Source organism: Mustelus asterias, chromosome 15 (genome assembly GCF_964213995.1).
Source record: "Mustelus asterias chromosome 15, sMusAst1.hap1.1, whole genome shotgun sequence".
Lineage (NCBI taxonomy): Eukaryota > Metazoa > Chordata > Chondrichthyes > Carcharhiniformes > Triakidae > Mustelus > Mustelus asterias.
In genome coordinates this window covers 40,127,596-40,155,138 of record NC_135815.1, presented here as the reverse complement: position 1 = coordinate 40,155,138, position 27,543 = coordinate 40,127,596, and the positions used below count along the sequence as shown (strand labels likewise).

Here is a 27,543-nt window from a genome sequence, read left to right as displayed (position 1 = left end):
TCTGACTTTTGCCAAATTAAACCCTTGCTGTAATAAATACACTTCTAAATGTTGTTGCATTTTGTTTTATGTTATCTAGAAAATACACCCAGAGAAAACGCCTTCAGAGGAATTACTGAGTGTTAGTGAGTTTGAGTCACGTAAGTATTCCTTGCAGTGTGAAGCCAAAACTGGATTACTGTGATTTTTTTTAAAGAAAAAAAAAGTTTTGTTCAAAATTAATAAAAGAAAATAATCTGCCATGTTCCCTTCAACACGATGCTGTTAGTACTTTGAGGAGGGTATTAGCTATGAGGAGAGATTGAATAAACTGAGATTGTTCTCCCTGGAAAGACGGAGGCTGAGGGTGGGGGGCGACCTGATAGAAGTTTATAAAATTATGAGGGGTATAGATGGGATGAACTGTTGGAAGCTTTTCCCCAGGGCAGAAATGACAATTACAAGGGGAGAAAGGTTCAGTGGAGATGTGCGGGGGAAGTTTTTTGCACAGAGGGCAGTGGGGGCCTGGAATGCACTGCCAAGTGAGGTGGTTGAGGCAGATACATTAGCGACATTTAAGACTTATCTGGATAGACACACGAACAGACAGGGTTTAGAGGGATACAGGTGGTTGGTCTGGATGGGACAACATGATCGGCGCAGGCTTGGAGGGCCGAAGGGTCTGTTCCTGTGCAGTACTGTTCTTTGTTCTTTGAGATCAAGGTGTCTGCATAACTCAGTGTACAGCTCTTCACACCCCACATCCTGTAAGGATTCCATCCCTTTCTCTCAGCTCCTTCGTCTCCATTGCATTTGTTCCGATTATGCCACTTTCCAAAGTGGTGGTGCTTCTAAGCTTTTACCTCAGCGTGACTGTCTGTTTCTCTGTGCTTACCTTTACTGAAGCTTGACCCTACCCCATAAATAATAAGGGAAAGGTTTGCTGCCTTAATGTTTCAGACTTTGGGGTCCAGGATTTTCCTTTGAACTGGGTCCTGTTTTGAGGTGGGAAGGTATAATCTTGAAGGCTAGTGCCTCATCTGTTACCTTCTCAGAAGAAAACACAAGTCGGTTTTAAAGGAAATTAGACCCCAACACATTTTGAATCTGAGGTCATGGGAGTTGCACTAGCTCCTCAATATTTCCTATGGGGATCCATAGGGAATTTAGTCAAGATAATTGCTGCTGGTTTTGCGCTGCTCGAAGTTTTGATTCGCCAATGACAATCTCTCATATTTCATGGCGATGAGGATATTGAAATGGTTAGATTAGACCTCACGGAAGGCTTCTCTTCTCTATTCACTGAAGCCTACTCACCATACCGTAATCTTGCTTGGGCTTTTCTGACTATCACTGCCTCAACAGGATGCACTTTCTCCTGGAGGCTTTTGGAGAAATAGCTCAGCTACTGGCAACTCCAGAGCCTTAATAGAGCTTGCACATGGGCAAAACCACATCCATTCACTGTAAAATTGAGTTCAGAATGGAAGTGGTCCATTCAGTCCGGTTCAGTTCTCTCTCCTTGACAGTTGCATATTTGATCTTCATGTATTGGACTACAGAATTGACTCCAGTATCTCCCAATACAATAGATTTAACAGCCCCATTAATATTTCTGAGAAGTCTTAGTTTCACTCCAGCCTCTTTTAATTAACTTTATTTCTGTTTGATTCAGACCTAGATAAATTGGATAATGAGAAAAGAGAGTTGATTGAGAGCGATATTGCTGCCCTTCATCATTTCTACTCTAAGCACTTTGATTTTCCTGAAAGAGCTGCCTTGATTGAACTATTTGCTAAGGTTTGTACCAGATTTAAAATGTTACACTTTTTAAAAAAAATGTTCTTTAACCGCATGACTTCAGGGGCCCTGAGCTGAATGTTCTGCATGCAGATGTGTGATTTGTCACGTAAAATATTATTAGACTTGTGAAGGTTCTAACAGCACTGAGATGCACATCTATAGATTAAACTGAAAACTCCCAGTGGACACAGAAAGAATACTTTATAACTCCTGGTGTGGACCTATTTTTGGTGTGTCACATGGAGGAGGGAAATGCTTAACTCTCTATTCCGTTTGTACTTGATCTGAATTTCTAATCACTGGCTAGTTGGTGCCAGAAACATAGCACCTGCAATGGATTTTGAATTTAAAAGTGCAGGAAATTATGTCACTTTAAACCAAAGGGCTGTTTCCTCCCATGAAGCTGGTTGCAGGTTTAACACTAATTGCACCCATGTACTCCGAGCATTTTCAACTTCAAGGCTTTGTCTAAAATCTATTGGTACTTGGAGACAGCACCAGCTTGGATTGTGATTGGAAACTCAGCCTTTGAGCAAGGAGACCATCATTTCAAGACTTGTTGCAGCTATAAGGAAAACTGGTGAGTTGCAAAGTCCTCTGCTCTCGCCATCCTCCTTGGCACAATGGGGGTTCAAAATGTGACTCCATTATACATGCGCTACTCCCAGGAATATCAAGAAAACTTTTTTTGAATGCTACAATATTGGACGAGAAAGGCTTCAACCTACCGTGACCCTGCAAAGCTTGTAGAGGGACAGTGTTTTAAAGGCTGTGTCTCGCCACGACCTTGTAACAGAATTGTGCAAGGGTTTGCTGGAAAACTTACAGGGCAGGCATGATGTTGCTGGTGGATCTTGTACCAGAAGTGAGGTGACTGACTCTGGCTGTTTGCAGGGAATGAGTGAGGCCCCCAGCAATATCAGATTGTAAGACATCACTGCAAAAAAGCAAGCAGCTCCTTCCTTATTCGATGAAGCAAGTGACCATTTCACCTTTCCCAATGATAACAGAAGAAAATGCCAGTTTTGCTTTTTAAACGGCATTTTCCTCAAAAGTTATGGAATGGCTTTGGTACTTCCACAGCTCTCTCAACTGTTGCAAACAATAATGCCCCATTGAAGAATCGCAAAGGCTTTAATAATTCATGTGACCATCTGCACCAGTTACTATTGGTGAATGCCAGATTCCCTGGCAACAACCATGATGCATTCATTTTGCAGCAGTCCACTCTGCCATTCTCCTCCGATACTTATCTTTGCTTTTGACCCCACTGTTCCATCCCCACGCACCATACGAGGAGGCGTATGCCTCCAACAGATCCATGTTGAACGCACCATTGGATTGCTGAAGCAGCACACTTGGAACCTTGGCAGTTTTCCGGAGCACCCTTCAGCATAACCGAGTCCAAATTCTCAAGATCACTAAGGTTTGCAGCATTTTTAAAGTTTATTTATTAGTGTCACAAGTAGGCTTACATTCACACTGCAATGAAGTTACTGTGAAAATCCCCTAGTCGCCACACTCCAGCACCTGTTTGGGTACACTGAGGGAGAATTTAGCATGGCCAATGCACCTAACCAGCACCTCTTTTGGACTGTGGGAGGAAACCGGAGCACCTGGAGGAACCCCACGTAGACACAGGGAGAACGTGCAGACTCCGCACAGACAGTGACCCAAGCCGGGAATCGAACCTGGGTCCCTGGCGCTGTGAGGCAGCAGTGCTAGCCATTGTCCATAGCTTTACAACTTGTGGGCTATTCTTTAAAAAGAGAGCCTTTTGATGAACAGGGGAAAGTGCTGCTGTGGTGCTGGAAAAGCAAAGCATCAGTAAGCACATAATTAGCACTTGCAGCTGCCCATTCAGCAGACCATTATGTAGGGCACTTTATCATAGAATCATAGTTACGCTGGAGGCCAGTTGGCCCATCGAGCCTGCACTGGCAACAATCCCACCCAGCCCCTATCCCTGTAACCCCACATATCTACCCTGCTAATCCCCTTGCACTAAGGGGCAATTTTAGCATGGCTAATCCACCTAATCCGCAAGTCTTTGGAGTGTGGAAGGAAACCGGAGCACTTGGAGCAAAACCATGCGGGCACGTGCAAACACCACACAGAAACCCAAGGCTGGAATTGAACCTGGGTCCCTAGTGCTGTGAGGCAGCAGTGCCAACCACTGTACTGCCATGCAGCTCGAGGTCCCTGGGTCCTTTTTGGATTTTCTCCATTATCAGTCTTTTGGGTATGTTTAATGAGGAACACCCAGTACACACAAGCCAGCCTGTCTGAGAATCTGTAGAGGGGCAGAGCTGATGGCCGTAGTGACCAAACAGAAAGCCGGAGCAGCTCTGTAAATTTCTGATCTGCTGAAAAGGCAACTGTAAAGGATTATATAATAGTTGAGTTATCTTTGGGAAGGTCTAGGCGAGAGTTTACAGAAGCTCTTTTTTATTTTTAGGGAGTAAACTAATTTGCAACAGAAGTGGATTGTACATTGTTACAATTCCCACAGAGACCATTAACTTGATGTGAGTTTGCCAGCAGCTGATGGAAAGAATCACATGACACAATTTACATTCAAGTTTTTTTAATGAGAACAAACTAAAATCAACTTCGACAGCTAATGCACTAAACTGTAGAGAAGATACTTTCCCCATTAACGAATTAACACAAACCGAAGCCCCTATGCCTTGTTGATATGTGACATCGCACACTCAGCAGTGTGGATAGTAGTCTTGTGGATAAAGACCCAAATTCCTCCCAGTTACAACAAGCTGTCTTTCCCTTGCCAGACCAGGGCAAGTTTCCGGTGTCTCCTTTGAAAGTCCCCTCACTCAGCCTCCTCAGCATCATTGAACTGATCTCCAGTAGCGGGCATCCTGTCCTTCATCTTTCAATCTCTACAAGCTATCCATTCTTACTAGCAGTCTGCTTGGTGGTCAACACACACTCCCTCAGCTTGGCACAGTAGCTGTTGTTTACAGCTTTGCTCTGTAGGTCTCTGTGTCTGTCAGAGTCTGTGTCAAGCAAAACCAGTTTGCCCCTCTCTTGTGACAAGGTGTGAAAATTGATACTTTAAGTTTCTGTGGGTTTTGATATAGGGTTCTGTCCCCATGGCAGCCTGATCACATGGGCCAGTCTCCGGGCAGAGTTCAGGCTAATTACCTCCCCCCCCCCCTCCTCAGATCAGCCTCTTATCTTGGGTTAAAGGAAACATTTTAACACATAATAATGTTATAAATCTCACGTTCACAAGCTCAGTAGAAAGAATGGACTTTGTGTGCATTTATTTCACATGCCTATATTCAGCCCTGAAACACAGCAATGCTGTAAAATTTCTAATAATTGTAGAGTTAAGAATCAATCTGGACTGAGAGCTGCCTGAGTATATACGTATTTCACAGTAACAATCTATTTAGTAATTTGACTTGTCTTTGGGGAATACCAGTGGGACTAGGAGTCCAAATTATATTTAGGAAATATTACATAACGTGCGTCATTTTGTCTCTTAATGGTTCATGAGTCTATTCCAGTCCTTTTAGCGTAAAGTGATTCCTAACCTGCATAGCCTCGGCTAACCAGATCATTAGCTTATGCTGCCTTTTGTATCTATCTAGGGATGAATTAAAATTAATGAGCGCAACTCAGTAGCTATCTTAAAGCAGTTAGTGAAACTTGTGTGCCTGGCTAGTGGCTGCTAGATGTTAGCCTGGCATTCATAAATTGGCAGCAACTGTTTCTGGCACTCCAAATCTAGGGTGGTCACATTTGTATTGTGGAGTCATTGTTTTCTTCATAGCCGTGAGGTCCTAGTACAGCCTAACTTGATGCAACTAGCACTCTATTCGGCACATGTCTTATCCTGGTTACCATGAAAGGAGAATGAACCTTTTATTCAACGTTAATCCAGCTGTTACTTCCTCATGTAGAATGAGAGATTCAGATCCTGGAATAGAAAATAGCTATACTGATGAAAACAGTTGTTAATTTCAAGACAACTTTACGTATAAAGAAATTGCATAATTTAAACCATCATCCTGTTGCTCTTGTTGATTGGCAATGCTGTTAGAATGTAATGAGGGACCCCATGGCCTGAATTTTTCACTTGTCGGGCTTGCACTCTTTAGCGGGTCTGGAAGCAGATGCGGAACCCGTTCCCACCGCTGTCGCCCCAGAGTGCGATTTCACGCTGACTGGCCAATTATCGGCCATCCAGAGTGAAACACTCTCTTTGGCTGACCGCTGCCGGGGAGGGCACCAAGAAACGGGAGGGTGCGGGCTGGTGCTTCTAATCCCATACTTTTGTTTTCTGTTAATCCCTCAAAAAAGTATATATTTTTTAATTCATTCATGGGACATGGGCATTGCTGGCTGGCCAGCATTTATTGCCCATCCCTAGTAGCCCTTGAGAAGGTGGTGGTGAGCTGCTGCCTTCTTGATTCACTGCAGTCTGTGCTATGGGTTGACCCACAATGCCGTTAGGGAGGGAATTCCAGGATTTTGACCCAGCGATTGCGAAGGAAAGATGATATATTTCCAAGTCAGGATGATGAGTGCCTTGGAGGTGAACTTGCAGGTAATGTTGTTCCCATTATCTGCTGCCCTTCTCCTTCTAGATGGAAGTGATCGTGGGTTTGGGAGGTACTAAAAGAAGAACAAAGAACAATAGAGCACAGGAACAGGCCCTTCGGCCCTCCAAGCCTGTGCTGCTCATGTGCCCAACTAGACCATTCGTTTGTATCCCTCTATTCCCAGTCTGTTCATGTGGCTATCTAGATGAGTCTTAAACGATCCCTGCATGTCGAAGGATCTTTGGTGAATTGCTGCAGTGCATCTTTTAGATGGTACACACTGCTGCAACTGAGGTGGTGGAGGAAGTTACAATTCAAATTTGCACCACGATACTTGTGCCCAGTGCAGAAGTTTTCTTCTGACAGACTGAAAGATGACCTTAAGCTTTCCTGGATGACAAGCCTCAAAGTCTCCAGTCACCACTATTTATCCTAATGCACTGCTTCCACTGTAAATTCTGTACCATGGTCTACACGACTGATTCATCCCTGTTCTGCCTATCTCATTGTGGGAATTCCAACACTCCTGGAGAGGTGAATTATCCAGCATTGCTTTCACCTCAACAATCTCTGTGAATGAATACCTCATTGGAGTTTAATTCTGGACTCGAGAAGCTACGTGAAATGATATTTCTTTTCTCTGTGGTCTCTGCATTGTCAATCTTTTCTCTGCCTCTTTTACTGTATTGTGTGGAAATAAACTAACCCGGTGAGTTCATCCTATGTTGAGTTAGCTGTGGAGTTATTCATAGAAATTGAAGCACACCAAAACTGAGGGGTCAGGAAATGCATCACTGCTTATAAAGGGGGACATGATGTGGAGATGCCGGCGTTGGACTGGGGTAAACACAGTAAGAAGTTTAACAACACCAGGTTAAAGTCCAACAGGTTTATTTGGTAGCAAAAGCCACACAAGCTTTCGAGGCTCTGAGCCCCTTCTTCAGGTCAGAAATGAAGAATACCTGAAGAAGGGGCTCAGAGCCTCGAAAGCTTGTGTGGCTTTTGCTACCAAATAAACCTGTTGGACTTTAACCTGGTGTTGTTAAACTTCTTACTATAAAGGGGGAACCAATGAGAATTACCTTTCTGTTCACAGACTGGTGCTATGAGGAGAAATTAGTGATGTTTAAATTAACCCCCAACCTGTCCACGAAAAAGCAGCAGTAAAATAAACAAAGATGTTTTGGCCAGGTTATGGTACATCATGTAACTGGGTGTATGTTTCTGAAGCAAAACTCCATGAACAGCTCTTGTGTGAGGAATGAACCTTGTCATGTCCTGTGTTAGCCTTTGCTCCCGAAGCAGGAAGGGAACTGCAAAGGAAGGACTATTACCCTAAATTATACTTTGGGCAGCTGTTCCTGCCGGTGGGTTCTTCATGGTTCACAAGTTGGTGGCAAAAAACTGACCAACATCAGAGGTAGCTTTATACCAGCCTTCCTGGGGTGGTATTAAAGGGCGGGGGGGGGGGGGGAGGGATAAATGGTGAGAGAAGGCAGGAGGTGGAATGTGAACTCAGCCACAATTTCATCTTAAAGGGGCGGGGAAGGTAGATGATGGCCCTCCCACTGATTGAGGGGGCCGATTGAGCTGCTTAAATGGCCAATTGAAGACCTCCTCTATCCTTTCTGACATTTTGCCGGTGGTGGGCGATCCCTCCATTGCATTGGGAAGCTGCGAAATACAGTCCTGACAGCCTCCTAGCAGGCTTTGTGGTGGGGGCCCTTCCTATTTTGACATATTTTGGCTCAAAACATGGCCACCCTCCATTGGCGTTGGCACCCTCTGCTTCAACCCCACTTGCGGGAGCCTGTCTGGCCCCGGCACCTTTTAGACCCCACTTATCGGGTTGGGAGGGCACTGTCACTCCACGCTGTCGTCCTCTTCCAGGTATAATCCCAGCAGTGGCCATCACTTCTGGCAACGCTGCGGAGTTGCCAGCCTTCCAGTAGGTTGGCAGCATGTGGCAGGCGGGGTGGGTGGGTGTCAAGCAGCCACCCTCAATGGGGATGGGCACCCCAGCAGCATTCAGTTGGCTGGTTGCTGCCCATAGAATGGGGCCCCAGGTCCCATGACCACTGAAGAGAGGCCACCTTCTAATGTCAGGTCTGTCAGCAGCACCCTGGTCGCAAATTCAGCCCTGTTTCTGATCAATATTCGGGTTCTCTACACTAAGTGTGTGTCATATGGGAACTAAGTGGGACTTAGCATTGATGGCTAAAGGACTGAACAGTCCACTAAATGTTCACTAGCCAGACTTGCGTGTAAAGAATTGACACTTCAATTAGATACGAGGTAATTGCTGGAACTGTGTCCCTGTACACATTTGAATGGGGGAAGGGTAAAAAGAGGAAAGTGACAGTTTTTTAATAAATCTGTGTTATGTAACATGGCCTCTTAAAGTAAAAATGTCTTTCCTGGAGCTGTAGATGCGTTGTTCTGCCATTTCCAGCCAGATTGGATATATTACTGCAAACATTTTTGAGAGCAGGTGGGATTATGCTATTTAAAATCAGAGCCTTGTAGCTTTAAATGTTACTGAATTTGCACTTCCTGTATTCAGTCGCAGAAGTGACTATTGAGATTGCGGACAATAATCGTCAGCACTGCTAGTTATTTTGCTGTGGCTTCATCTTAATCTTAGGAGACCTGTTGGAGGTCCCGGAATTACAGGGCCATAAGCTTCCTAAGTCATGAAATCAGCCCACACAACAACATTTTTGTACACTTGTGTACGTCCGCAGTTCTGATTGTCACCTTTTTTCCTCCCCGCAGTCTTTATAAGCCAGGCTCAGCTTGAACCTGAAACAGCACTAACCTAAAGCTGAGAAGAACGGTGATCACTGCAGAGAACAACTGAGGAAGCGACGGTTTTTGTAAAGTGTTTAATTTTTATCATCTCTCCTTCTCTTAAGGTCAACTGCAATGGATTCACAATTGAAGATGAAGAACTGTCTCACTTGGGTTCTGCTATCTTTCCCAGGTTAGAGCTGCAATGCAAAATGCTCTGTTTTATGTTGTCAGTCAGTAAGCTTTTTGTGCAAGATTAACAAGTAAACTGGACCCTTTCCCAATGTGCTGTTAGCAGGTCCAACACTCAGCTGGGTGTTGGACTTGAGAGGCTGGCAATCTATAACACATTTACAGCATATTTCATAACGAAAAGCAGGTTTGATCAGACATCAGATCTGTGCAGATAACCAAAGGATCAGTGATCACTTTTGACCACGACAGTGCATTTCAGCTGAGGAAGCAACCTCTATTCGATTTCTCAGAGTCACCCTCTAGGGGACAGGAAAAGTGCTGCAGCAGATCAAGCAAATTAACACCAGACTTGGCTTTAAAATGGACCTTGTAGGAACATTTCAAAGACCTATGTATTTTGTTGGCTTCGTGCAGGCGATTTCTCTTCATTAATACCACTGAGCGAATACAAAGAACTCGCGGAGACAGTAATTCTGGTGTGAAGACGTACTTTATTGTCCAGGCCTGGAGGGAGGACATTTCGAGACAGTTCAAATTACTTTAAAATATCAAGATATTCTGTAATTTTACTTATTCAAAAACCACCTGCCTGCCTACTCTGTCCATTTTAATGTGATGGGCCAATTATGTTAATATGGATTATTTACCTTGGCCAATTACATCCTACCCTCTGGCAGCATGAACAATTCATTGGTCCATAGAATGTGAAAGCTCCCACCCACTTGTCTCTTAGCAACTTCAATCACGTAGGTAATAGAGTTCAGAGGAACCTGTCCCAATGTCTCTCAATTACGTAGGTTGTAGAGTTCAAGAGTTCCCCTTCTCACTGTCTGCTAAGCATTTCTTGTCAGTAAAAAATGAATTGCCCCATTCATTTAGTGTCTTGGAACTATACTGATTTAAAAGCTGTGCTCTGTGGCTGTATTGTTCTTTTAAAGAATGTGGTTCATTTCACTTAGCTTTCATCCCATTATGTCTTGGGGCTGTCTGTATTTGGCCAAGGTGTACAGAATACTTTAAAAAATACATATTTAAAATCTCTAACAGTGGTTATATGTGCTTCTATGCAACTGTAACTTTGTAATCCCAGGTACTTTACACTTTTATGTACTGTATTCATTCCTAAATTAGTCTATCCTGATTTCTATGGAAACAAGGCAAACAAGTAGGGAGGCCATGGAACCTATACAGATTAAAGGGGAGGAGGTGCTTGCTGTCTTGAGGCAAATCAGAGTAGATAAATCCCCAGGACTGGACAGGGTATTCCCTCGGACCTTGAAGAAATTGCAGAGGTCCTGGCAGATATATTTAAAATGTTGGTATCCACGGGAGAGGTGCTGGATGATTGGAGGATAGCTCATGTTCCGTTGTTTAAAAAAGGCTCAAAGTAATGGGGGAAATTATAGGCCGGTAAGTTTGACGTCAGTAGTAGGTAAATTATTGGAAGGAGTACTAGGAGATAGGATCTACAAATATTTGGATAGACTGGGACTTATTAGGGAGAGTCAACATGGCTTTGTGCGTGGTAGGTCATGTTTAACCAATCTATTAGAGTTTATCAGGAAAGTGGATGAAGGGAAGGCAGTGGATGTTGTCTACATGGACTTCAGTAAGGCCTTTGACAAGGTCCCGCATGGGAAGTTAGTTAGGAAGGTTCAGTCGCTAGGTATACATGGAGAGGTAGTAAATTGGATTAGACATTGGCTCAATGGAAGAAGCCAGAGAGTGGTAGTGGAGGATTGCTTCTCTGAGTGGAGGCCTGTGACTAGTGGCGTGCCACAGGGATCAGTGCTGGGTCCATTGTTGTTTGTCATCTATATCAATGATCTGGATGATAATGTGGTAAATTGGATCAGCAAATTTGCTGATACAAAGATTGTAGGTGTAGTGGACAGTGAGGAAGGTTTTCAACGCTTACAGAGGGATTTGGACCAGCTAGAAAAATGGGCTGAAAAATGGCAGATGGAGTTTAATGCAGACAAGTGTGAGGTATTGCACTTTGGAAGGACAAACCAAGGTAGAACATACAAGGCAAATGGTTGGACACTGAAGAGTGCAGTAGAACAGAGGGATCTGGGAATACAGATACATAATTCCCTAAAAGTGGCGTCACAGGTAGATAAGGTCGTAAAGAGTGCTTTTGGTACATTGGTCTTTATAAATCAAAGTATTGAGTATAGGGGTTGGAATGTTATGGTGAGGTTGTATAAGACATTGGTGAGGCCGAATTTAGAGTATTGTGTGCAGTTTTGGTCACCTAATTACAGGAAGGATATTAATTTTGAAAGAGTGCAGAGAAGGTTTACAAGAATGTTGCCGGGACTTGAGAAACTGAGTTACAGAGAAAGGTTGAATAGGTTAGGACTTTATTCCCTGGAGCGTAGAAGAATGAGGGGAGATTTGATAGAGGTGTATAAAATTATGATGGGTATAGATAGAGTGAATGCAAGCAGGCTTTTTCCACTGAGGCTAGGGGAGAAGAAAACTAGAGGACATGGGTTAAGGGTGAAGGGGGAAAAGTTTAAAGGGAATATTAGGGGGGGCTTCTTCTCGCAGAGTGGTGGGAGTGTGGAATGAGCAGCCAGATGAAGTGGTGAATGCGGGCTCACTTTTAACATTTAAGAAAAACTTGGGCAGGTACATGGATGAGAGGGGTGTGGAGGGATACGGTCCAGGTGCAGGTCAGTGGGACTAGGCAGAAAAATGGTTCGGCACAGGCAAGAAGGGCCAAAGGCCTGTTTCTGTGCTGGAATGTTCTATGGTTCCAATAACCTTAATTACCTCTAACAGACACTAAGGTGAGCAGGTTGATAACATTTTTAAACGTTGGCTCCATGCGCGCAACCTCTTAACTTTTCTGTGTGGCTTTTCCTTATGATTGTCCATCTTTCCAAGTTTTAGTTCCTATCTTGCTTCTTGGATTTCTGCATCTCAGTGCTTCTTGCAGTGTTGTCCAGGTGAGAGGCAGCCAGGTGCCCGGGGTTTCTCTTTTTAAAATATTTATTCCATCCAAAAAACAAAATTAAAATTGAATCCAATTCACGGTCCCCACGAGAGGGACAAACAAGATCTAAACTGACAAGATGAGCATTGCATCCCCTCCTGGGCTTGATCTGATGCTTCACCTTAATCGAAAGGCTGAGATCGCTTTGAAAAATTGCAACAAGCGACGCCTTGGTTTATCCTCATCTACTACCCTGACCCTTTACTCTACCTTGGCCTGGGCAAACCACCATCGCAGGCGCCAGCGCACCCCCAGTGCAATGGCCTCACCTTGTCCCCTGCTTGATCATGGTTTCACCCCTGCTAGGCAGTTAACCTGGCAATAGGGGATGCGTCAGAATAACCAGTGCTTGCTGTTGCTCACTGGTAGATCATTGCCACAGAACGATTTACAAGTTGGAGTAACTACCTCGAGGGCAAGAGGCATGGAGAAAAACTTCAAAGAATAAGTTAAAATCCTGTCAGTTTGATGTAATTTGTTTGTGAATTGGAAATGCAAAGATCGATAGTTGGGAATTTTCTATCCAAAAATATGAAAACAATTAACTCAAAGTTAATTGATTAATCCCTGCTTTTGGTGAGTGAGATGTTCCTACTTTAATCTGTGTCGGTTAAGAAAGGGAGAATTGATTCAGTGAGTCCAGACAGCCTAATATTTCTGCGCCTCCCTTCATGAACCTTAACGACTAGGATCTCCAATGATCGTGGACTAGCAGATGGCTTTTGCTGGTGTAAAGGTTTCAATCTATCCATCATGAGACATTAGTGTGCTCCCTCTGTGTCACGGATGGGAGCTGTACTCCCACTTAATTCTGCTCTGATGTAGGGTCATCTAGACTTGAAATGTTGGCTTTATTCTCTCCACAGATGCTGTCAGACTTAGAGATTTTCCAGCGTTTTGTTTTGTTTGAGATTCCAGCATCTGCAGTATTTTGCCTTTATCCCACTTTATTCTGCTGTGAGCTGTGTTGAATGTAGATGGTGGCATCTCTAACCAACGGATAATAAAAAGTTTGAAAGGAAGATAAAAGGTTTATCCAACCTTGATGCTCCCAATTGCTATTTTAAGTTTTTTTTAAAAAAACTAAACTGCAAGTCGCGGATGGTGTCTTAGGGTACCTGCCTTAGAGGAGTTAGCAAGCTTGACGATGTTAGAGCACTGTAATTACAAACACAGTTGGACTGACCTAATTGCTGAAGCTCTCTGCATTAACGCCTGCTAAGTATTTATTTAGTTCCATTATTCTGTCGGATTTAGTAACTCCTCCAGGATTGTTAGCTCAGTGATGTGGGCTGCACTCTCATGTTTACTAAACCATCAACATCTTTACATGCTTTTGTTTCTTGTGTGTTAACTATTTGTTAAATATTTGTAACTTTTTATTCTGTTTTTCTTGCTAATGCTGAGGCACTCTGCCGAAGAGGTGTTTTCTGCTAGGGCAGGGAGGGTAGTTTAAGATGGTCGCCTCTCCCAGCACTGGGGACTATTCAAGTATCATGCTGTATCACAGGTTAATTGTTGTGTCACACAAGCAAATGCCACAGCTGCTCAATGATTGACAGGCTTTTGTTTTCATGCTTGCTAAGAATTATTAGACGGGAATAGAATCATAGAATCTACAGTGCAGACGGTGGACATTCGGCCCATTGAGTCTGCGCCGACAACAATCCCACTCGGGCTCTATCCCCGTAACCCCACCCTGCTAGTCCCCATGACACTAAGGGACAATTTAGCATGGCCAATCAACCTAACCCGCACATCTTTGGACTGTGCGAGGAAGCCGGAGCACCTGGAGGAAACCCACGCAGACATGGGGAGAACATACAGACTCCATATAGTCACCCGAGGCCAGAATTGAACCCTGGCACTGAGGCAGCAGTTTAAAGACCTGCTTGATAAACCGTAGGATACTGTTTTCTGAATCCGAGTTGAATCAACTTCTTATTTTCATTGCTTATCAATTGGGATGTTTCAGTGGGTCCTCTGTCGCACTGAAACTTCACACATTGGGGGAGGGTGAACTTAATGTCCCTCAAAGCAAGTACACGCATCTTGTTAACCGAGTAACTCCCACGGTTATCCTGACGACACCACCATCCAACCCACTGGGTGACAAATAAACAAATCACTTTTGTCATAACATATATTTGCAAATTCATTTGTCTTGCTGTCTTTGGACATTGGATATGAATTCAATATATTGTGTATATCCAGCTAGTGGATGGAGCTGTACCTTTTTTTAAGACTGACCTGCTGACCTTGCTGTGTTTTTATCATTCCTCATCCATAGCGTTGCCCTGATGAATCACAGCTGTTGCCCGAATGTGATCGTGACCTACAAGGGGACAACTGCAGAGGTCCGAGCTGTGAAGGAGATTAGCTCTGGTGAAGAGGTTAGCAAGAATGATGACAGAGCTTGATTTATTTTTTAAAGAGCGTTGTAATAATTCTGTGTAAAAGATTTGATTTATTATTGTCACATGTATTAGCATACAGTGAAAACTATTGTTTCTTGCATGCTGTACAGACAAAGCATATCCTTCATTGATAAGGAAATGAGTGAGTGCAGAATGTAGTGTTACAGTCATAGCTAAGGTATAGAGAAAGATCAATTTAGTGTGAGGTAGGTCCATTCAAAAGTCTGATGGCAGGAGGGAAGAAGCTGTTCTTGAGTCGGTTGGTACATGACCTCAGACATTTGCATCTTTTTCCTGACAGAAGAAGGTGGAAGAGAGCATGTCCGGGGTGCATGGCGTCCTTAATTATGTTGGCTGCTTTTCCGAGGCAACAGGAAGTGTAGAAATGTCAATGGATGGGAGGTTGGTTTGCATGATGGATTGGGCTACATTCACGACCAATATATTGTATATTCTGAAGTCGCATGTCATGACTATAAATGAGCATTGCAAGGACCCCTTGTAGTCTTGTACCCCCATTTATTTGCTTCCAAATGACCAGTTTGCGGAAATAAATGTAATTGTTGGAAATTAGAAATAAAAAAACATGTTTACAATATTACAACGTGACTGATACCAACTCGCACATTAGATATTAGAACAAGCCTCATGCACTGTTTAGCAACAAGTTTGATGTTACGAATTGTAAGAAACATATTCTTGAAGTTTAATCCCTCATGTCTTTGTGTAGTTTGACTGATGGTATTGTATAGTGTAACGGTTTGGGTTTATGTGGATGTTGACATTCAGAAGGGGAAACCCACCAGTCAAACAGTAAGAGTGTGCATGCGTGTATAGAGCTACAAAGTACTCCAGTAATAACATTTTCAGAATGCTACTTTTATAATACAAAGCCTGCAAGCTTATGGAATCTATATTATTTTTAGTTCTGCTGCTAGTTTTGAAATGAAAATCACACTTGTGCGCACGTTTTGGTTTGGTCCACTCCACTCCAGATTTTCACGAGCTATATTGACCTGCTGTATCCCACTGAAGACAGGCAGGATCGACTGAGGGATTCCTATTTCTTTACCTGCGACTGCAGAGAATGTGCGACAAAAGCAAAGGTAACATACTTCTGAATTTTGTTTGGTCTCCTTGCCTCCTCCCGCCCCACCTGGCACCCTCCCCGCCACCTACCCCACCCACTCACTTGTGCGCCCCGCGGGGCGTGTGCTGCGTCTCGCGGACGGAGAGAGGTCTGGGTGCTAGATTTTGGGCTGGGAAGAGAATCCATTTGTAAAGAGACTCTGGCAATGATTGGCTAATTAAGAGTGGAACAAAGCAGTGGTAATCTCCCCAAGGTTGATGTTGGAGAAGAGATGTTTGAGGATTAGGACGATGGTGTGATTGATTAAACAAAAGTCCTTTATTTAGGCCATCACCGTGGCGCTTTATCATTAATGGTGCTTCCTCTTCCTGTTCTTCTCTGCAGGATAAAGAAAAGTTGGAGATTACAAAATATGGTGAACCGCCAAAGCCAGAGGTCATCAAGGACATGATTAAGTATGCTCGGAATATAATTGAAGAGTTCAGGAGAGCGAAGCACTACAAGAATATCCTTTTCCCGTGAATTGGTCATAAGGCCGCACATCTCTTTTTAAAAACAAACCACTGCATGCTTGATTAGGACAGCACAGTGGTTGGTGCTGCTGCCCCACAGCTCCAGGGACCCAGGTTCAATTCCAGCCTTGGGTGACGGTGTGGAGTTTGCACGTTCTCTCTGTGCATGGGTTTCGTCCAGATGCTCTGGTTTCCTCCCACAGCCGGAAAGGCGTACTGGTTACATGGTTTAACCATGGTAAATTGCCCCTTAGTGTCCCAAGATGTGTGGTTAGAGGTATTCGTGGGGTAAAATACGTGGGGTTACAGGAATAGGGTCTGGGTAAGATGCTCTGTCAGAGAGTCAGTGCAGACTCAATGGGCTGAATGGCCTCCTGCTATTTTGTATTAATTAATGCAATCTCTATTCATTCTAATGCTCTTCACCCATACTATACCTATTGACAGTAGGTTGGCCATTCACTTGTTCTTGACACTCACAAATTATTTGGTCTTGGGAATAAGGAAATTTGCTGATGGCCAAAGGTAAAAGGCTTGGTCAAAAATCAAAGAAAACTGCAAAAGATCCAAGGCAGATATAGGTGGAATAAGGAACTGTCAGATGTGATTTAGTTGTGGAGAAGTGTAAGGTGAAAAACTTTGGAGGGTAAACAGTGAGTGGGAGTATAAACTGAGTAGAAAGATGGGAAAAGGGATGAAGAAACGTATAATTAAAACACATAATTCCTTGCAAGTGCAAGCAATTTTTTTTGTTCAAAGCATCCAGTCGTATTTTGGGTTTTATAAATAGGGTCATAAGGGTTCAGGAGCAAAAAGATGACAGGCCACAATTAATACTGTTTGCAGTTTTCAGTATATGATTATACTGAAGGATATTAAAGCCACAGAGTGTAGATTTAATTTGTGATAGGAAATTCAACCTCGATGGTGACACTGACGCTATCAGATCGGCTGATTATATGCAGTGCCTGTTGTTTTTCAGTTGACTGTAATGGAACTAAAACATCAGGTACAGTGTCTTTGTTTATTGGAAGTGGCACAGTGGTTAGCACTGCTGCCTCACAGTGCCAGGGATCCGGGTTAAATTCCCGGCTTGGGTCACTGTCTGTGTGGAGTTTGCACATTCTCCCCGTGTATGCGTGGGTTTCCTCCGGGTGCTCCGGTTTCCTCCCACAGTCCAAAACGTGCGGATTAAATTGATTGGCCATGCTAAATTGCCCCTAGTTTCGGGGGGGTGGGGTAGCAGGGTAAATTTGTGGGGTTACAGGGATAGGTTGGATTTGTTGTCAGTGCAGGCTCGATGGGCCGAATGGCCTACTACTCCTAATTCGTCACAGCCATCCAATCTGATTTTGCCTGTTTTGTGCCATCGCCCAAGAGCCATTTTTACTCCTAGGTATGAGGAATAATTTTCAGACCCTGGGAATTATTATCACTGGAATCTTGTAGGTAAGGAGGAATATTTTCTTTTTAATTTTGATGAGTTTTGATATCCGGGAAGATAATTTCCTCTGGTAACATAACCTTGTGAAGGTAGACCTTCAGTTTAATGTCCTCCATTGGAAAGGAAAATGTCCCTGTGCTGAGGGCACAATTTGTGCAAAGGTGTAAAGAGTTGGAGGGACACAGGAGAAGGTACGATGGCGTAGGGGTGGGGAGGGGGAAGGCATAATTTTTAAAATCTCCTATTGTGTTCGAGCTTCCTGGCATTCTCTGTACAATTCTTAACTATCTGGCACCCCCTAGTGAGCTGCTGGAGATTTGCGAGTTAAGTCTGGATAAGATGGGCTCGACATTTGAGGATAACAATGTCTACATGCTGCACATGATGTACCAAGCCATGGGAGTCTGCCTGTATATGCAAGACTGGGATGGAGCCCTACGCTATGGTCAAAAAATAATCAAACCTTACAGGTGATGAATAGGATACGTAACTGCTGATAGAGAATTTGGTGGAGTTTTTTCACAAGATGAATCCCAGAAGGAGCTTGTATTTGCTTTTCTCCAGGTTTTAGAACAGTACTATTAACATAGTGTAAAATCTCACTACTGCAGGAGTCACACTTGAGCCTTGCACAGTGGTATATAGTTACAACCACTCTTTTAAAAAATGTGTGCTAATAGTTTTGGGCAGATTTGAAGTTGTGCTGGATAAATTTATTTTCTTTAGCTTATTTATATCCAGTGGCAAACAATTTCTGTGAGAGGACCCTACATATTGTGTGTGTCCAAGGGGCTTTATGAGCAATGGCCGCCTTGTGCTAAGAAGTTCTGTATTTTGTTTTGTACTTGGAAGCGTACCAGAAAATACCAGGTCATTTCAGATGAGTTTCTCACCGAGTTGTGAAAATGAGAGAATGGAGCTTGGTGTGATTTCCTGTGTAGTAGGGTGGCACAGTGGTTAGCACTGCTGCCTCACAGCGCCAGTGACTCCGGTTCGATTCCCGGCCTTGGGTCATTGTGTGCAGTCAGTATGTTCTCCCTGTGTCTGCGTGGGTTTCCTCCCACACTCCAAAGATGTGCGGGTTAAGTTGATTGGCCATGCTAAATTGCCCCTTAGTGTCGGGGGATTAGTAGGGTAAATAAGCGGGGTTATGGGGGTAGTGCCTGGGTGAGATTGTGATCGGTGCAGACTTGATGGGCCGAATGGACTCCTTCTGCACTGTAGGATTCTATGATTCTGTGTACAATGATTAATAAGTTAGATGTGGGAAAGAGCTTGTACAGAACTCAGTGATAAGAGATTTTCTCATGATGGTACTGCAGCCCATCTGTGCCATGGACTGAGTAGAGGTGGTTTAGTGTTAGCAATCCTCCACATGGCAATCTCAACTAAAGTGATAGTGTTGAACAAGACTCTGCACTTCCCCATATGTGAGGGCGGGTAGGGGGAGATTTTTTTTCTGGGCCTAATTTAATGTTCTCTTACAGTTGCCTGCCTGCCTTTTTGATCACAATTGATGCTCAGTTCGAGACCATGGAAACCAAATAATCCTATCAAACATTCACCCTTAGTATTTCCTCCTTGTCTACCTCCATATGCGAATGAGAAGCCTTGTCACATAGCAGTGTCTGTCAAGTGATGCTTCAGGGTCTGTACTGCAGTCTGGGTTGAATGGAATTTGATTTGTAGCTGCAGTGTAGCTTTGTCTTCTGCAATCGAGTGTACTGATATTTAAAACTTTCTAGACCTGCATTTAAAATGGGATCCGATCTTTTGCCTTGGTCTGTACTTGGTATAGTCACATTTTAACCCTGTTCTGATTCTGACCGCCTGGATGCTGTTGCTTTGTGCAGGAAGTTATGGGTGCCATGATGTGGCAGAGAACTCCCTGGGGAGGCACTGTGACAGTGTCTGCAGAAGGCAGTATCCTTCTGCAGGAACTGGAGTCACATGTGGGCCAAACCAGGTAAGGACAGCAGGTTTCCTTCCCTAAAGAATCTTCCTTTTCTTCTCTGCTGCTAACTTGCATTTGCAGCAATATGTATCATTCAAACTGATGGGGCAGAGTGGAAAGTTTATCACACTGCTGCTCAAAAAATGGAAAAGGACAGAGTAAAATAGATCTGGGACGGTAGAGCAAAATGGCTGATGGAGAATCAGTTTTTGTCTTGCACCTGCTTCAGTTTAAAATGGGGCAAGGTGCAAAATGGAATGCAAATCGCCCGGAACAAATGTCGGTCCTCAAGTGTTGGGAAAAAGTTAAATCGGATTAGAGGAAGGAAACAAAAGTTAACTATTTTGAGTTGCAAACGCACCAGAGAGATGCGAGTGTGTTGCAGCAAACTTTAAATCCTATGATCGGTTGCCTATTTAATTGCAAAAGATGCTTTTGGATAACCTTGGCAGCATTTTGCACATCAAATCAACTACTTTCTCCAGCGATTGAGAAATATATTGGGCGTGGAGTTTCTTCCTGTGACTGCCCGCTATCCCGAGTGAAGCTGAACATGCATTGGCTTTGCCTATACGAATCTAAAATCATTGTCAGGAGAGCCAGTGAAACTTTGCATCTCTTCCTTTTTTTTGAGCCAAGGAGTTGTAAAATTTAAATATTACAATTTAGTGACACCTGCCTTATTAAATTATGGTTGAAGTTTAACATGTATTTTTAATAAAAGTTTGGATAATTGATTATAGACATAACTACTCAATTTACTGGAATGATGATTATCCAGTTTTCTTCCTCCCCAGTAATGAGGCTTTCTGTTTCTGGAGAATGCCTTTTCATAAGGAAGGCCACACTTTCCTTCATTGTGAGCAAGCACTGACTTCCAGGCCTGGTCCTTGGTGCTGAACACTGGAATAATATATGGTGCAGAACAAAACCGGTCATAAACATTACAGCACTGAGATTGGGGAATAGATACAGTGATTCAAAACGAATGACAGTTCAGTGGCACTGACTGGATCAGTTTCTGCTGGGATGTTTATTCACTTATTTCGCACTGTAAAGGATTTCCCTGGTGGGGGTGATTCGCCATCTTTCCCATCCTAAAGCCAAAGGACCAATTTAGTAATTCCCAATATGGGAGCTCACGCATTGGAAACACTCGTCAGGAAGTCACGAGTGAGCTAATCCAGCGTTTGTTTTGGTTGAACCAAAAGCACAGGTGGCCAAGAGAGGTATGCCGATGATCTGCTGGCATGAGGTTTCTCGTTGGGAGAGCAGTTCCATAAAGTCGGCATTTCAGCCCGGTGTTCCATCAGAGGTGACGTTCGGGGTAACGCCTCCTCCACTGTGATCTCCAAGAAAAGATGCCTGCAATACCACTGAACATCTGGATTTTCCACTTCAACTCTTCTTTCAGAGAAAAATTCTTAATTTGGTTCCAGATTAAAGATAGATTTGTGATTTGGACACACGATTCAGTAAGAAATAAATTAGGGTGGTACAAGTATAGAGCTGGCAAAGACCAGACTTTCATCCAGTCATTGATTTAATCTGTCTGAATTTTAATTCGATTTGAAGTTGTGTCCATGGCAGTAAAAGGATTGCGGATTTATCCACTGCAATGTCTAATTGCTACTTTTTTTAAAAGAGAAACATATTCAATAAACATTGGTTTGTCAGCAACAACTTGCATCTAATGCTGAAAACCATCTGCAAGCATTGAATTAAAAGGAGATATTAAGGGTACTAATTTAAAGCTTTGTCATAAAGGCGGATTTCAAGGAAGGCCTTAAGAGGAGAGGTTGAGGGAGTGTAGGGCCTAGACGGCTGAAAGCATGGCCAATAGAGGGATGAAGACAATGTACAAAATCGGATGGACTCTCAAGGAATAACAGAGGTCGAAGAGGGAGAGGTACTTTTATTCCAATCAAAAAACCCAATTCAAATTTAATCGAATTGATGGTCCCCAAATAAAGGACAACTGAGATCCAGGTTGATAAGATGAGACAGTGCATCCCATCTTGAGTTTGATCAAACAAGATCCAAGCTGAGGCAATGGAGGAATTTGAACGCTTGGATGAACTTTATTTTTAATTTGAGGCTTTGTGGGACTAGGGAACAATCTAGGTTAGTGAGTACAATGGGAGTTAAGGGAGCAGGATTTTATATGATGCTGATTTTTGGGGAGATTGAAATTCATGGAAGCTGAGAAGCCAGCAGGGGAGCAACAGAATATTCAAATTTGGAGGCGTCGGACATCAATGTAAGTTTAGTGAATAGACAGTGGGGTAAGAGGCAGAGAGGGTAACATTGTGAGGAGGAAGTAGGTGCTCTTTTGAGATGAAGAGAATATGGGGATTGGAAGATTATTTTGCAGTAAAAGGTTGCAAGCAGGCAAAATCCTTGGGATTATTCTACTCAATACAGAATACCATTGTCCTGGAGGTTGGACTCCAATGCTTCTTTGCAGTCGCTATCTCAGTTTACTTGAGTGGTGGGAAAGTAACAGTCGGTCCCATTCCATGATAGGTTACTGTTTGGTTGGCCTCACACTGGTGTCCTGGGCCACATAATGAACCTTTTCCCACTCGCTTATGTGCAGTTCTACAGTCAGGAAGAAAATGAATTAAAGGGAGGCAGGAGAAAGTTAGAATCTTACTTGGTTTTTTTTAAAGAATAAAATTAACGGTAATTTTGCTTTTTTTTTGTGTTTTTTAAAAAAGCGCCAAACACTATCCAGCGTATTCGCTGAACGTTGCTTCGATGTGGCTGAAACTGGGTCGATTGTACATGGGCTTGGAACACCATTCTGCTGGAGCCAAGGCACTGAGAAAGGTAATAAATTCACCTTGAGTTTTTCTCTTTATAGTCACAAAGTATTGTTTGTTTTAAACTCCATGCTCATTTTGATTGCTTGAAGTTAAAGGGAGGACTCTTGGGTGCCATGCCCAGTTGTGTAAGAAATTGGGTTCAGACCTATTCCTACCTCAATTTTATTAAATCATTAGGGTTATTAAAATCAGTAGGTTGTCCCCATACTTGTTTTCAAAGTGCTAGATGGAGAAATTTCTAAGGAGCGCAGTGTTAACACTGCATACCTATTTCTTCAATATTAACGCATCTAGGCACTCCAATTTGGATAAGTACATGGATGGGAAAGGATTAGAGGGATATGGGCAAAGACGGGCAATTGGGACGAGCTGGGAGGGCACCATAGTCAACATGGATCGATGGGCCAAAGGGCCTGTTTCCATGCTGTCTTGCGCTATGACTCTTTGGGGGGAATTTTCCCGTCTCACTCACCATGGGAATCATAGCAGGTGGGGAAGAGGGGGGGGGGCGGCGGACCATGCTAAGGTCCGTTGACCTCGGGTGGTATCTTCCGGTTTTGGGGCGAGCACAGTCGGAAAATTCCACCCTATATGTCTAAAAGCACATCCATTTTTTGAATTTCAACTATTATTTATCCACTTAAAGTAACTCTGACCAAGAAGTATCCTGCAGGTTTCTGCCAGAGTGCTTAGGATTGATGGATTTTTGGATATTTTAATTAATCCAACAATTAATTAATCCAACAATTTAATTCAACAAAACTCTTAGTTGAGAAACTTCAAAGTGCACTAATCTAGGAGAAAAATGCTTCTGCGCAACATGGGTAAATGTCCTTCAAAAGTATGTTTACTTAATAAGCATCTACCATAACTAGTGTGAAACAATGCAGTCTTTCTCCTTCCCCCGTCTTTGGGTTTTCTCATATGAAGTATTCAGCAGCAGCACATTTTAAAGGTTCTGGGTTTTTATCCAGCAGTTGCGAGTGGTACTTTTGACTTCAGCAGGGGCGATTGCTAAGAATGTTGACTTGCACTGCTCCTCCATCTGGAATACAGCAGATTGGTACAAGTCCTTTGTCTCGACCTGTTGGGGTGTTTCATTACTATTTGGACTTTCTTTCCTCCTCTGCCTTGGAGCAGTTATCCCAAATGCCATCCTGATTCCATAGCAGGATGAAGCGTCATCAACCTGAAACGTTTCCCCCACCACCCCCACACAGTGGGTTTTCCTGTGGCAGATGCCACGAGCTATTGGATCTTCCAGTCCCACCGAAGTCTATGGGCTTTTGCATGGCTCGCTTGCCTGCTCACCGGGGAACCTGCCATGAGGGGTTGACTTAGGCGGGACCTGAAGTACCCGCTAGTGGGAGGGGCTGGAAAATCCCACCCATTAACTCTGTTTCTCTCCACAAATGCTGGCTGACCTGCTGGAGTATTTCCAGAATTTTATGTTCTTGCATGTGGTGCATGTTATTAAATCCTCAAAATAAAATATCAAATTTTATATATAGCTGGAATTGGGAGTTCAATATCATGAAATAATTGAAAGACACCACTCAATGTTTTTAATCTGCCAAATCAGTAACGCTCACAAAACTACAGGAACATTGGAACCTTAAATGACATTTTTTTTCTTTTTCTTTTAAAAAGAAAAGCTGTTTTAAACTTGGCTCTCTGGTGTGTAACAGGCAGTCTACTTTACACAAAGGGAGAACAGAAATAAACAAGTTCAGAAAACTTTCCATTTTTAGCATTAGTTAGAATTATTCATTTCAGTGCCATGTGACTGGAATAGCTTGTAAAATTTGCACATTTTGAGAGTCACGTTTTGGGATGGATCTTGAGATGCTAACTGACCCAGTTTTATGCATTTTCTTCCACAGGCATTGGCCATTATGGAAGTGGCACACGGCAAGGATCATCCATATGTTCTTGAAATTCAAAAAGAGCTGGAGGAAAAATGAATGTTTTCCTTTTTAAAATGCTTCAATTCTTTAACAGGCAAAATGTGAGGCTGTACGCTGGTCGCGTCCGTCATCAGACCGATCATTTGAAACATTTGTTCATATCTGCAACAACCAGTCTTGAAATAATGGCACGATGGTCAAAGGAATGCTGTTTTTATTTTTGTTCTGTTTTTAATATTTAAATGCATATTACAATAAAAGTATTGTAAAAGCTTTGAAATTTGTGTTCACAGTAGCAAAGGCTGTGTCAGCATTCCACATTCAAAGCTGGGTTAGAATTGAGAGAAATAAGGAAGTGAGGCTTTTTAAAATCTGTCCTGAACTTAGATTAGACCACACTTAAGAGTAATGCATGCAGTTCTGGATGTAGTGCAGTGGATATTAACTCGAAAACTAGCGAGGGTCAGTTGTGATGTTGGAAAATTTAGATTAGGCCACATGAAATTTAACAGGGAATTCTGAATAAACTTCCTTTCTCAAAGTTACTGCATTTAAGAGGAAGCTACACAAGAAGAAGGAGCTAGAAAGATGGGAGAAGCCTCCACTGGAGCTTAAGCCCCAGCATCGATGGTTGGACTAAATGGTCTGTTTCTGTGACGTACATCCTCTGTGATCCAATGAGCTTCCAGTTCCATAGGAATTCTGGGTACCTGAGGTTTATTGGCTTTCCCCCATTCTACCAAAATGTGTTCAATTGCCAGAAAGGCATCATCAATCGCTCTGCACACAGAAAAATCTTTGATATTAACATCTAACTGTTGGCACTGAAAGCAAGGAATTCTCTTCAATCCAGATGCTCTTGACATGTGAAGGTTGATTTATTAGGACTCACTCTATTAATGGCACCAGTATTAAATGTTACATTTCTTAAATTAGTTTTTATTCATTATCTTGACCTCCACACATGTTTTGTAGGCTAAATCCCTTGAGGTTCAGAAGTTAATTATTTTTAAGACTTGTGGTCATAGCAATTATGCAGTTCTTTGTGCAAATTTTCATTTGAAGAATTTTGGAATGAAGGATCTATTTGCCTCATGGTTATTTTATACAGCAGCCACCGTGTGAAAAATATAGGCATTTTAATCTGGTCCCAGTTTGATCATGCGTCCTTTTCAATTCAATCACAGCACATTAAGGGGTTAAAAGCAAAGGATGCCCCAGCCTAAATCAATACAAATGTTGCAATTATTACTTGTCATCAGGTGTGAAATTGGGCCTGGATACCACTTGGGGATTGAAATGATGTCTCGGCACACTTGCTCGCTCTGCCATGAATTACCCTGGATTTCATATTAGTGAAAGCAATAAGCTCATAGAACCATAGAAAATTACAGCTCAGAAACAGGCCCTTTGGCCCTTCTTGTCTGTGCCGAACCATTTTTTGCCTAGTCCCACTGACCTGCACTTGGACCATATCCCTCCACACCCCTCTCATCCATGAACCCGTCCAAGTTTTTCTTAGATGTTACCACTTTATCCGGCAGCTCATTCCACACTCCCACCACTCTCTGCGTGAAGAAGCCCCCCCTAATATTCCCTTTAAACTTTTCTCCTTTCATCCTTAGCCCATGCCCTCTGGTTTTTTTCTCCCCGAGCCTCAGCGGAAAAAGCCTGCTTGCATTCACTCTATCTATACCCATCAAAATCTTATACACCTCTATCAAATCTCCCCTCAATCTTCTACGCTCCAGGGAATAAAGTCCCAACCTATTCAATCTCTCTCTGTAACTCAGCTTCTCAAGTCCCGGCAACATCCTTGTGAACCTTCTCTGCACTCTTTCAACCTTATTTACATGTAACTAGGTGACCAAAACTACACAATACTCCAAATTCGGCCTCACCAATGCCTTATATAACCTTACCATAACACTCCAACTTTTATACTCGATACTCCGATTTATAAAGGCCAATGTACCAAAGGCACTCTTTACGACCCTATCCACCTGTGACGTCACTTTTAGGGAATTCTGTACCTGTATTCCCAGATCCCTCTGTTCAACTGCACTCTTCAGAGTCCTACCATTTACCCTGTACGTTCTACTTTGGTTTGTCCTTCCAAAGTGCAATATCTCACACTTGTCTGTGTTAAATTCCATTTGCCATTTTTCAGCCAATTTTTCTAGTTGGTCCAAATCCCTCTGCAAGCTTTGAAAACCTTGCTCACTGTCCACTACACCTCCAATCTTTGTATCATCAGGCCTAGCTATCATCTAGTCAACATCCACCAGAAGTATGCAGAGCAGGCGGAACTCGATGTCTGTCACCATGCAATGCTGATTTGATGCCAGTGCTGATAGTTTGGAGCCCAGTGCTCCAGCTGACACCCGTTCTCGATCTCTCACAGCTCAGTATGTTAAACAGCAGGAAAGGCCACCTGTCCCTCCAGTGTGATTGAAAAGGATCATTGAGAAACAAGTTAGTTTACTGCTTGATTTTCTTCCAGCTGTTGGCAGGATTCTACAGATGGTTAGTCTTTTGATTGTTTAAAGTTATACATGTCTACAGGGAGTGGCATAGCAGATGCAGAAGGATTCTTTGCTGACTTCAAGGCTTCAGTGCAAACCATTTACTCCCAGACATGGGTGCAGTGGTAAGTATTCCCTTTGGAATACGGGCGATGTTTAGTGGAGGAAATGACATCCTTGGTGGACAGCCTAGAGAACACTGGTCTGCCTTTGGACTGCACCAGCTTTGCATAGGCACTTGCAGACAGCTAACAGCAAGGCACTGATGGAGTGGCAGGATGGATGTTGTCACCCTGAGGGAAGACAGCAGGTTTGTGCTCCATGGAGAAATAGCTGGAGTGCAGGCTGGGAGGTCTGGGTGTGAGGTTTCTACGATGGTGAGTGTGAAAGGGGGAGGGGAGGCATATGGATGTTGGGTATGGGTGCCATGATGGCACAGTGGTTAGCACTGCTGCCTCACAGCACCAGGGACCCGAGTTCAATTCCCAGCTTGGGTCACTGTCTGGAGTTTGCACATTCTCCCT

The 27,543-nt window shown here is 43.2% G+C and overlaps 1 protein-coding gene across 1 annotated transcript in view; it reads left to right on the top strand.

Annotated features, from left to right (window-relative positions):
* Nucleotides 1-24,774, top strand: part of LOC144504473 (N-lysine methyltransferase SMYD2-like) — a 44,186-nt gene extending 19,412 nt beyond the window's left edge. The window contains exons 4-12 of the mRNA XM_078229795.1: nt 80-140; nt 1,655-1,779; nt 9,269-9,336; nt 14,633-14,735; nt 15,755-15,865; nt 16,234-16,354; nt 18,101-18,275; nt 22,480-22,591; nt 24,471-24,774. Of these exons, the coding sequence (XP_078085921.1) occupies nt 80-140; nt 1,655-1,779; nt 9,269-9,336; nt 14,633-14,735; nt 15,755-15,865; nt 16,234-16,354; nt 18,101-18,275; nt 22,480-22,591; nt 24,471-24,551 (957 nt within the window). The 3' untranslated portion in view covers nt 24,552-24,774. The remainder of the gene's footprint in view (nt 1-79; nt 141-1,654; nt 1,780-9,268; nt 9,337-14,632; nt 14,736-15,754; nt 15,866-16,233; nt 16,355-18,100; nt 18,276-22,479; nt 22,592-24,470) is intronic.
* The last annotated feature ends 2,769 nt before the right edge of the window (nt 24,775-27,543 follow it).